This window comes from Taeniopygia guttata, chromosome 11 (genome assembly GCF_048771995.1).
Source record: "Taeniopygia guttata chromosome 11, bTaeGut7.mat, whole genome shotgun sequence".
NCBI classification, from domain to species: Eukaryota; Metazoa; Chordata; class Aves; order Passeriformes; family Estrildidae; genus Taeniopygia; species Taeniopygia guttata.
Window position 1 is genome coordinate 4,228,998 of NC_133036.1, and position 11,556 is coordinate 4,240,553.

The 11,556-nt window shown below is 56.5% G+C and overlaps 2 protein-coding genes across 2 annotated transcripts; both read left to right on the forward strand.

Moving 5' to 3' along the window:
* The first annotated feature begins 4,439 nt into the window (after nucleotides 1–4,439).
* LOC100190094 (metallothionein-I-like) lies at nucleotides 4,440–5,770 on the forward strand. The gene is given in 3 exon segments (NM_001245521.2): nucleotides 4,440–4,526; nucleotides 4,860–4,925; nucleotides 5,503–5,770. Coding segments are annotated over 3 exon segments (192 nt in total). The 5' UTR covers nucleotides 4,440–4,495; the 3' UTR covers nucleotides 5,598–5,770.
* Nucleotides 5,771–8,975: 3,205 nt separating this feature from the next.
* LOC100190731 (metallothionein II-like) lies at nucleotides 8,976–10,403 on the forward strand. The gene is given in 3 exon segments (NM_001245150.1): nucleotides 8,976–9,473; nucleotides 9,563–9,628; nucleotides 10,163–10,403. Coding segments are annotated over 3 exon segments (192 nt in total). The 5' UTR covers nucleotides 8,976–9,442; the 3' UTR covers nucleotides 10,258–10,403.
* Nucleotides 10,404–11,556: the final 1,153 nt, after the last annotated feature.

Sequence of the window (11,556 nt, forward strand, 5' to 3'; positions counted from 1 at the left end):
TGCTGGGGTCTCTCAGAATGCACACCCCATAACTGGTGGGAACTTTGCAAGGTCAGTTTACTCTCCTGGACCCAGTTCATGGCATCAATTCAGCATTTCTTCCTTTCCCTTCTTCCTAAAAATCAGTATTTAGAAAATCCCCACCCTCTCCACACTGCTTTTTCAAGGAGAAGGTAATATTGATAGCTCCATTTCAGATAAGAAATAAGGGGCAAGCCCTTGCCTGGAGCCATAGGATGAGCCGGCAGCTGAGCCCGACTCATAATCCTGGCCTTGGGAGTCCCAGCCCCAGCGCAGCCGGCTGGGTCACAAGGCGGCTCCCAAAGAGCCCACATCAAAGAGTGCTGCCGGCTTGTGAAAGCGTCCCAGGATTGCACGCCGTGCAATTCCTGCTGCATGGAAATCTGCCCGTCCCCTTCCCACTGCCAGCAGGCCCTCGCTGAAGGTGCCTTCCTATGGTTACAGACGTGATGTGAGCCATCAAGTCCCCAAGAAGAGCATTTCCTCAGGAAAATGGGACATGCCACGTCTTTGCTGATGGCTGATATTGGAGAAGAACTAGCTGGGATGTATTTTCCTAAAGCTGCCATCAAGGTTCAGGCAGGGAAGCAGGCATCTTCCCAGGAAGGTGCAAAGAGGGAGAACAAACAATGAGCTTAGCTAATGTCTGCCACTGAGAGCAGAACAAGTCTTTGCTACCAATTTTCTGGGAAAAAGAAAGAAGTCTCCACAGCCTGAGGTCACCCCACTGATCCGGTTTCACTCCCAAATGTTTCCAAGGCTTTGCCTGTGAACATGGGGAGTGGTTGAGAATGGCTTCCCAGGGCAGACAAGGGGTGATTCACCTTCCTCCTCTGCCAAAGGGCTGGCAAGCACCAGCAAAATAAAACTACGTCAGCACCTATTTCCCATGTTTCAAACACTTGTTTATCATCACGAAACAATAACCTGAGATTCGGATCAAAGCTGAACCTGCTTTCTAAGCAGCTATCACTCCTAGGGCTTCCTGCTGGCTTTCAGCACTTGCCTGTGCTGGATGCTTGCTGGGTGCTAAAATATATTTTTTTTCTCCATTTGGGTTTAAAAGACTGATCCCAGGTGGGCTGTGGTTCCCTGTACCTCTGAGGCCTGAGCCCTCAGCCTCTGAGCCTGCTGAGCCCTGGCCAGCCATGGCTCTTCTGCCCAAAGACCAATACAAAGGGGCAGCTGGAGCAGGCATAGCCCTTGCTGCTGCTGTGGTGTCAGGGCCACTCCTGGGTACCCTGCACCAGCATCCTGCCTGGCAAGCAATAGGCAATGGTGAGGAGCAGGGCACTCCCAGGGACTGTACCTCAGGGTGTCAGTGCTGTGCCCACACAGGGTTCACAGCTCTGTGCATCCCTGCCCTCAGTCTGTACACACTGAACCATGGTGCTTTGCCAACACAGCCCCCCGGCTGCCTGGGATCTTGTATCTGGGTGAAGGAGGGGTCACCGAACCCATCACTGCTCCAGAGGGGATGATGAGCCCAGAGCAAATGCTTCAGGGGACACGTGCCATGAGAGGGGGACTTGTAGTAGTCTGCAGGGTCCCCAGAAGGCGATGTGCTGGGTGGCTGCACCACGGGCAGCTGGAGGCTGATGCTGGCTCATTGTGCACCTCTGCGTGCCCACAGGTGACTGGAGCCACACGTCCTTCAGCAGAGAGCCAGGGCAGACCCGTGCCAGCTCATCTCCACGGGAGCTGGCTGCTGTGCCTCCCTCCTCACCTGCCTGGCACCAGCCTTGAGTCACTGCCAGTCACCGGCACCAGCCCTGACACCGTCCTGTGGCTTTCAGCAATCAGCTGGAGACACGCGAGGTGTCACAGGAACAGGAGCCTCTGCCACACTGTCCTGAAAGCTGTCAGCTTCCTCCTTTCTAGGGAGCCCTGTCCCTGGCATGCCCATAGTGATGCTCAGCCATCACCATCCTCCCAGTGAGCATCATCTCTGGCTCTGCCTGGAGCATGGGAGCCTCACGCTGACTCACCCGTGTTAATCCACCCGGCAATCTCGGGGTAATTGCCACGGACGTGCCTGGGGACAGAGCCAGGAATCCCACGCAGAGTACACGAGAGCCAAGGGGTACAGCTCTGGTATGGCAAGGGCTGGTGAATAAATTCTGTGCAGGGATCCTGCTTGTTTTGCTTGGCTCTGGGGAGCAGCATCAGACCCATTGAAATGATGGAGAACCCCCAGGAAAATGGAGGGCAGGGGCCAGAAGGCAAACTGAGGCTGGCAAGACCTTGTCAAGGGGGTATTTAAACAGCAGGAAGGTGTCTCTAGCTCTTCATTTTCACCCCAATCACAGGTTGCTTCTGGAGGTGGTCTGATTGGTGTGTGTCTGCCTGACAACCCACTATTCTAGTCTAATCCCAAATTAATTATAGAATGTATCCGAAATCAATTACAGAATAGAGCAAGAGCAATGTAAGATTGACTAGAGTCCTGACTCTCAGTCCAACATCACCGGGAAGATGATTTTTTTCTTTGTGCAGAAAGAGAGCAAAGAAACTAAAAAGGGCTGGGGTCTGACAGATGCTGGAGAGCCTTTCTTGCACCCTGCACCTTTCATGGCAGAGATTGTTCTCTTCCCTTTGTGTGGGCTCCACCTTCCTCCCCCTAGGCTAGATGAGAGGGACCACTTTGGAGAAGCCACATGTCCCTATATCCCTGGGCCACCACCAGCTGGGGATAGGGCCAATTTTTACCTGGGTGGCCAAGGGTCCCAGGCAGTGCAGGGGATGCAACAGTGAAATTGCTGTTCACCATTAATCCATCACAACACAGCAGGAAGCATTTCCTTCAGCATATTACTGTACTACAGGAGTGCTTGATTACTTCAGCTAAGGACCAGAGGAAATGCAAGATCCCGAGGAGAGGTTGCCCTTCTGTCATGACACCAGTATAGTACAGGGGAACATAGCCAGGGTGGCAGGTGACCATTTACACATGTATTTCCCATGTTTGTGCTTCCCTGCTCCCACAGGAGCAATAACATTCTTGGCACATGCCTGGTCCCTGGCACTGTCCCCTGCCATCACGCCCCAGTGCATCAGCAGCAGTGTGACATTGACACGACCACAGGGCTGGCATGTCAGGGCACTGACAAGTTGCTCCAGGATAGAGGAGTTGAGGAAGGGGCCCATTAGCTCTGCCTTTCTTAGGCTTTTCCATACAGATTTCCCACACTGGCCTGGAGAGGCTGGAGGAGACGCTGAGTCGGGGTGCTGGCAGTGCTCCCCATCAGGTCACCCAACAAGCTCCCAACAAGTCCAGACAGCTGAGTGGTAAAAATACTCCCTGTGCCGCTGTTTCGGCTGGATTAGCATCAACTAACTGCCTCAGCGAGGTACCTCAGGCAAAAGCCCAGCTGGGATAAAACCCCAAGGCAAAGGAGTCTCAGAGCAAGGAGAAGCTGGGATGGAGTATCACTGGACACCAAGGAGTGCATGGAAACACAGGAATGAGGAGGAAGGATGCTCCATGGCTGACAATGCCTCCTGCACATGAAGTAGACTGTCCCCACACCAAAAATCACAGCAAGCACCTTTTTTTTGTGCCTTCCCTCAGAAATGCTCACTGCGCTTTCGAGTGGGTGGGTAAAACCCGCTGGAGGAGTTGACCAGGGTGATGGCAGCTTGCCTGCCACCCTCCTCCCCTGCACACCCAGTTAATGGCACATGGAAATTAATTCAGAAGAGTGGGATGGAGCACTGCAGCCGGGAAGGAGACAGGGCCCCGAGGTGCCATGCATGGCGCCAAGGGGACGTGGGTGCCACTGTCCTGGGGCACTGGGAGGGAGAGCATGGCAGGCTCTGGCCAGGCCAGTCCAGCTTGTTGCTGCTCCTGCTTGTAGGAAGGGTGTAGGAACCAGAGGACAGGGTCTCAAGCAGGGACCGAATCCCTGTCACCTCATGGTGCCAGCTCCCCATCACCCCACTGTGCTAGCTCTGAGAGGAGGGGACTGAGATTTCCTGGCCAGTGGTGGCACTTCCTGGATTAATGTATCCCCCAAATCAGATTAGCAGATTCATTTTGGCATCAATCAATCAATCAATCAATCTGGACCGTGGAGGCTCCCTGGGTGCAGCTCCTCAGCCCCCAGCCCCGTCGAGAGCAGCAACACATCCTGAGACAGGTGTAATCTGTGTGATGAGATCTGGCCGTTCTCTGCACCCATTCAGCATCTCAGCAGAGAGGGGTGGTCACCCCGAGAGCCCTCCCTGCCGCCGCAGCACCCCGGGGAGGGGAGCGGGGCGATGCGGAGCCGCAGGTCACGCCGCGCCGCCCGGGCCGTGAATCAGCAGCAGCGCCCGGGGCAGAGCCGGGCCGAGCCGTGCGCAGGCTGCAGGGGCGGAGGTTTTGCACTCGCTCCCGTCTGGCCAAGGATAAATAGGAGGCGGCTGCGAGTCCTGCCAAAGCTTCTTCCCGTCGCCCAACGCGTCCGACAGCAGGCACCCAGCCCAGCCAGACATGGACTCCCAGGACTGCCCTTGTGCCACAGGTAAGGCAGCGTTTCCTTCCATCCCCGGGGGCAGCGGAGCCCCAGCATCCCAGCGGGAACACCGGCACTCCCGCCCGCCGGCCTCCTCCGCCATTCCCGATGTTCTCTCTCGTACGGGCTGGGGCAGCAGCTGAAGTCCTCTCCCAGCACTGCAGTGTCACACTGGGAGCATCTCACTGGAAAGCGGCTGGGAATGCCGTGACGTCCCCTCTGAGCGAGGCTGAAGCATCAGTGGATGCTCAGAGGGCAGGCAGTGCTGTTCCCCGCGGATCTCTGAGATCCCCTCTCACCGCCTCTTCTCAACCTCTTTTTCTCCTTTTCTCCATGTTTTAGGTGGCACCTGCACCTGCGGGGACAACTGTAAATGCAAAAACTGCAAATGCACATCGTGCAAAAAAGGTAAGAGGGATTCCTGAGCCCCCTGGGATGGGGAGCAGAAACACTCAGGGGGTTTTCACTACATATCCATGTATGCACTGAATCAAATCAGTCCTAGCATTGCCCGTGGTGAGTTTTCACATAAGGTTTTCCCCCGACAAAGGAGCACAGTGTGAATCCCACCCCCTCTCTGGGCAGTACAAGTCACTCAGTACCACCTAAACCTGAGCATTCCCCTCAGTAGCATCTCAGGCTCAGCACAAGGGGATGCTGGGGAGGAAACCGGCACTGGGATTTCTCCTGGGTGCTCCTGATGCTGTCACCCACAGCAGAGCAATGTGCCATGAGTTTGCAAAGAGAAGGACTGGGGAAATCCTGGTGAACCCCTGGGAGTACCACACTCTCCCCCCACTCTCCAGTGCCAGTCCTGTGTTACCATCACCCCACAGTCCTGAAAGACATTGCCAAGAATGGAGATGCTGCTAAAAGGAACAACATGAATACATGGGAGGTCTCCAAAACAGCAAAACCCCACCCCAAGATCCAGCTTGAGACTTTGCAAGAATGTCCTCAATTTTTTTTTTTGTCTCTCCCACAGGCTGCTGCTCCTGCTGCCCAGCTGGATGTGCCAAGTGTGCACAGGGCTGCGTCTGCAAGGGGCCCCCCTCCGCCAAGTGCAGCTGCTGCAAATAGGGGACCCCTGGCTGCACATCTGGGGGCAATGCACATCCGGGGGGGCCAAAGAAGAATAACCTTATTGTGTATGTTAGTTGTCTTTTTTTTATATTTGTGTTCAGATTTCTTTAGTGTTTGCCACTTTGACATGTAATAAGCTACCTAAATAAAGTGATATGTATATAAAGGTCCATGAGGAACTTTGCCCTTCTGTTGGGTGCAGCAGTTTCCCAGGGGAGCGGGGGGGCAGTGTATGTGGGAGGTCATGGCAAAGAGCCTGTGTCTTATTTTTGCTCCGGTCTTCTAGTCTTGGCTCTGCTCTCCCTACCAGTAGTTCTGACTCTTGTTTTAACACTTTTCCTACACAATAAGGGATTTTTCCCCTACCACCACCCTCTTCTTACCCAGGGGCAAATCCCATGCTGTCTCCTCCAACCAGAGATCCTCGGGGCTAATGAGCAGCTCGTTATTACAAGCTTTCACTGTAATAACCACCCCAGCCCTGCCCATTTCCAAGGGGAATATTTCCACGGCAGGTGGGGTTGCAGAGAAACAGGTTTAATTTTCCTCTTGGCAGTTTAGTTGAACTGGCAGGAAGAACCACACTGATTATGTCTCTGCCACCTCTGCCAGTCTGGCTGGGTGCTCCTGGGGAGCCTCAGGTGACCTGGTTCCCCACTGTGGGGTGCAGTGCACATAATGGGGTGTGATCCCCACAATAGGGTGCACTGCATGCAATAGGGTTCAGTGCCTGTGATGGGATGTGGTGCCCAAATCAGAGTGTGATGCCCACGGTGGTTTGCAATGCCCATACCAAGATTCCAGTGTGGGATGTGATGAGGTGCAATGCCTGTGATGGGGCAGAATGCCCACAATGGGAGGGGACGCCTATGCCAGGGTGCAAAGCCAGCAATGGGATGTGATGCCCACAATGCCCATATCAGGGTGTGATGCTCACTCTGCCCGAGCACAGCCATGCTGCTGCCAGTTTGCTGCACCCCAGGTGCCCCATGCCACCCTGCTGCTTCCCAGGCACATGACAGGTTCTGCCTGTCCCTGCATTCCTCAAATGCAGCTGCTCCTAGCCACTTTTTAAATTAAAAATCTGACCCACACAATGACCACCACCAGGACTCAGCTAGGGATTTGGCACAGCCTACAGCACAGCACCTGTGCCCACGGGCTGCTCAGGGTTCCAATCCCTAGGGGATATCCCTTCACTCCAGGAGGGCTCCTCCCTCAGGGTATCCCCTGAGATGTTACCATCACCCCACATTTCCAACAGGAGCAAAGGCTGCTAATGAGATTTATCACCAAACATCTGGTTTAACTAGTTAAGCTCACTGAATTGGTCTGGCTTTGCTGGCCCATGTGGGTTTGCACTGATTCTGCCCCATGGCTCTGTGTTGTACCCATCCCTGTGCCCTATGGCAGTATGATGGAGAGCAGCTGTCAGATCCTGTCCCCTGCCTTCAGGGGAAGTGGTGGGGGGAGAGTGGGGAGTGGGCACACAGAGGTTCCAGCATCCCAACTCTGGGCCCTGAGACCTGTGGTGGGCAGCCGCAGCTCTGCTGCTCACTTTATGACTGTTACAGAATCAGAGTCGGACATGGCACTCCTCTTACATGGGAACAGACCTAGGTTTAACTACTCCATGCCCTGGGAAATTGTAATGCCAGCCATAATACAGCAGACCCTCCAAGCTCTCCTCTCACCATTGATGTCTGGCACAGCCTTTCAGCAAGCCCTTGGCTCAGGGGATACTCATTCATTCCTGCCCGTTCTGCTCGCAGGATGACCTCACTGTTTAGTGGAAATGCTCAGATTGGGAAATCAGGCATTTTCCAGGCTCTCTTCCCATCACAGCTCCACATAAAGTTCTGTGGGGGTGCTGTGCTGCCTTTTCCCGCTCATAGAGACGTGGGCCCAGGACAATGTGTCCCAGGATTCAGCACAGCCCCTCCATGTATGATATGCAGGATTCCCAGCAATCTGGGAATTCCCCTGCTTTGGCCCTGCACAGTCATCTTTGGAATGGCTCCATGCAGGGGTGCACAATCCCATTTTGGGTGGTCGGGACTCTCTTTTCCTCGACCACGAGTGCAGCAGAACCCGCCCTGCTGGAGGGGGGGCCCGCGGGTGCAGAACATTCCCAAAGCACTGCGCTGGGGCTGTCTGGGAGGGAGAGAAGTTAATTCACAGCCCGTGTTTATGTGCAGTGACACCACACGTGCTCGGTTATTCCACCTCTCCTCCTTCCCGCTCAGCCAGTGGTGTGTGCAATGCCTGCTGGCTTCGCCTCACTGCTGCTGGCAAACGCTGCCAGGAAAAAAACAACTCCATGCTTTTGCAAACAAGCACGAGCCGTTCCCTGGCACAACCACCTGGGTCACTGAACCTCTCCTGGTCCTAGAGCCTGCTGGCCGAGGCTCCACGGGAATGGACCCATCTACAGCACCAGCTCTGAACCCAGGCTTGCCCCATCTGCGACACCACCAAGGGCAGGGGGTGCAGGAACGGGGACAGCCTGACCCTGACCCAGACACTGTTATCCATGCTGGATGCTGAACTGGCCACAGGCACATGCGAGGCAGTGGAAGCCCGTTGGCACATAAACCCTGTGACGAGGTGGAAAACTCACAGGGATGAGAAAGTGATTCCCAGCAGCTCCTAGCTGACAATGCCAAGCTACCATACTGCATCCTCATGTTCACTGGAGGGAAGTGCATGAAACTCTGTCAAGGGATGTTTAGATTGGGTATTAGGAAAATATTCTTTACCCAGAAGGTAGTCAGGTCCTGAAAAAGCCTCCCCAAGGAAGTGGTCACTGCACCAAGCCAGGCTCAGGAAGTTTTTGGACAACACACTCAGGGACATTGTGTGCTTTTGGAGTTGTCCTGTGCAGGCTCAGGAGCTGTACACGATGATCCTTGTGGATTTCTTCCAACTCAGGGTGTTCTATGACGCACCCCTCCTGGGAGGCCATCTGAGCACTCTAGCCCATGGGGACTGTCCAGGGCCATCCCACTCTCCAGTGGGGCGCTGAAACAGTCTCATCCCCAGGGACAGCCCCGTGCACCCCACAGCCACCCCTGAGGTGGGGGGCACTGCTGTACCACAGCGCTGGACACACGGGGCAGTGCCACGGGGCTGTCCCAAGCGTGCAGGACCCGGCGGCAGTGCCGTGCCAGTGCTGTTACCCCCACACCCACAGTGCAGCGCCTCGGTGCCCCGGAGCGCAGCACCCTGCCGGGGAGGGGGTGCAGGAGGGACACAGCGGGCTGGGAGCGGGGGTGGGGGCAGGCCCGTGACCCGGTCAGCACGGCACGGCACAGCACGGCCCCGGGGTGAGCACGGCCCCGGGGTGCGCACTGCCCGAGAGTGAGCACGGCCCCCGGGGTGAGCACGGCCCGAGGGCGAGCACGGCCCCGGGGTGAACACGGCCCCGGGGTGAGCACGGCATGGTCCGGCCCCCGGTGAGCACGGCCCCGGGGTGAGCACGGCCCGGCACCGCCCCCGGTGAGCACGGCCCCGGGGTGAGCACGGCATGGTCCGGCCCCCGGTGAGCACGGCCCCGGGGTTTGCACGGCCCGGCACCGCCCCCGGTGAGCACGGCCCCGGGGTGAGCACGGCCCCCGGTGAGCACGGCCCGGCACGGCCCCCGGTGAGCACGGCCCGGCGCCGCCCCCGGTGAGCACGGCCCGGTGCCGCGGCCCCGCCGCACCGTGCGCAGCGGCAGCACCGCCCCGTGTCCTGCCCCATAAATAGCGGGCGGCCGGAGCTGGGCTGCACCTCTGTCAGCCCCGCCACACCGAGCCGAACCGAGCCGAGCTAGATTGAACTAAGCCGCGCCGAGCCGAGCCATGGACCCCCAGGACTGCACGTGTGCCGCCGGTAAGTGTCCCATCCTGTCCCGGCTGATCCCGCCTAACTCCCGCTGCCTGACTCCCGGCTGATCCCGCTCTCCTTCCCTCGCTCTCCAGGTGACTCCTGCTCCTGCGCCGGGTCCTGCAAGTGCAAGAACTGCCGCTGCCGGAGCTGCCGCAAGAGTGAGTGGGGGGCTCAGGGAGGGGAGACCGGCCTTGTTTTTGGAGGGAGCTGCCACTGCCCTGTGGGACACCCATGGGCACCTCTCTGTTCCATTGGGAACCTTATACTGTGGGACTCCCTGGGCACCTCGCTGCTCCATAGGGAAACTCCTCCTTGCCCTGTGGGACTCCATGGATACCTTCCTGTTCCACAAGGGAGCTCTTTCTTGCCCTGTCGGACCCAATGGGGACCTCCCAAGTCTTACCCTGTAGGCAACCCCTCTTGCCTCTCAGACCCTGTATGGAGACCCCATCACTCCCTCTCTTGCCCTGTAGAACCCTCATGGGATCCTTCCCTCTTCCCCTGGCCAATTGCAACACAGCCCCTCTGGGGGGCTGCCACCACTGTGTAGGACCCTCATGAAGAACTCCAAGCCATCGGGATCATCAGCCCTGCTCATGCAGAGGAGTTGTTTCCCACTCTCCATCGGGTCCCCCTGCCTCACAGAACCCCAATCCCTTCTACCTACCTTCTAACTCTTGTGTCCCTCCCAGGTTGCTGCTCCTGCTGCCCCGCAAGCTGCAGCAACTGCGCCAAGGGCTGCGTGTGCAAGGAGCCGACCAGCAGCAAGTGCAGCTGCTGCCACTGAGCCGCTCACCTCTGCCTGTAAATAGTCGGCACGCTTCGGGGATGGGGGGTGGGGGGCACAAAAAAGCCTATTTTTTTCTGTTTTTCTTGTTTTGTATTTTCTGTACCAGTGGTGAAACTGGATGGAAATAAAGGAGTTTTTCTGGAGGTACGAGTGCTGCTGTGGGGATGGGTTGGAGGCTGAGCATTTTTGCCACTTGGGACACCTGTATGGGAATTGTCAAATTGTTGCTGCAGGGTGAGAGAGGGCTGTTCAGAAACACTCCCAAGTCCTTCCCTAAGTGGAGCTTCACAGGGCATGGGATGGATCTCATCCTACTGTGGGGCTGGTGTGGGCATCTTTGAGGTGCTGGTCTCCCAGGGAGGACAGGTGACACACCCAGAGCTGTGGGCAAACAGTAGAAGGAGGGTCTCTAGTCCCCTCCAGCCTTTCCTTGGCTACATGGCAGGTGCCTCTGCACCCTGTTAGGGGCTTCCTTTAGGTGAAAGATTTTGTAGGAGCAAGTGTAATGGGTGGGAGGGCCATGTGTGCTGGCAATTTGCCTGCTCTGAGCTGCTGCTGGAGAGCACTTGGACAAATTCTAGTGGGGACAAACCTCCCCTCCTCAAAAGCTCATGCTTTGCAAGCCCCAATCCATTGCAGAGCAGATTCATCCCCGAAGGGACACTTTCCCTGCAGTCTCCCCATGCCGAATACCTGCAGCTACAGTGCTTGGCTCCTGCTGTGGGCAAAACCTCCAAGCACTTTTTTCCAGCTCGTTCGTGGGAAGCACCTTGCTTAAAGCTGCAAAGACCTCCAGATGCAGGAGGGCAGGTAACCATAGCTGTGAATGCAGTGCTTAGCTGCCTGGATTCTGGGTGGCTGCTGGAATGGGGGAGGGGGGCGGTGGGAAGATGCATGCAATGTGTTTCGCTTCCGAAAGTCTCTGCCAAATGGAACAGTCACTTTTTAGGCAGATGCCTGCCCATACATGTCTCCTGGGTGTGCCCCACCATAGATGTAAGTTCCCAGCCATGCTGCCCTCACCCATTTTGTGTCTCTTCAGGCAATAGGACAGCTCTGTCTGGCACGAAAATCTCCTGCAGCCCTTGGTGACAAGGCACCAGGGACAAGATAAATTTAAAACCCAGCAAAATTGGTCAGTTGGGTACCCACATAGTCCTTTCTGTTAGGTGGGGTGGCGCAAGGTGGGGAGTCTGAACAGTGGGAGCATGGAAATACCATTTCCCAGGGATGTTTCAGGCATCCAGGGATGTTTCAGGCATCCAGGATGATCCAGGCTCACCCTTTCCCCAAAGT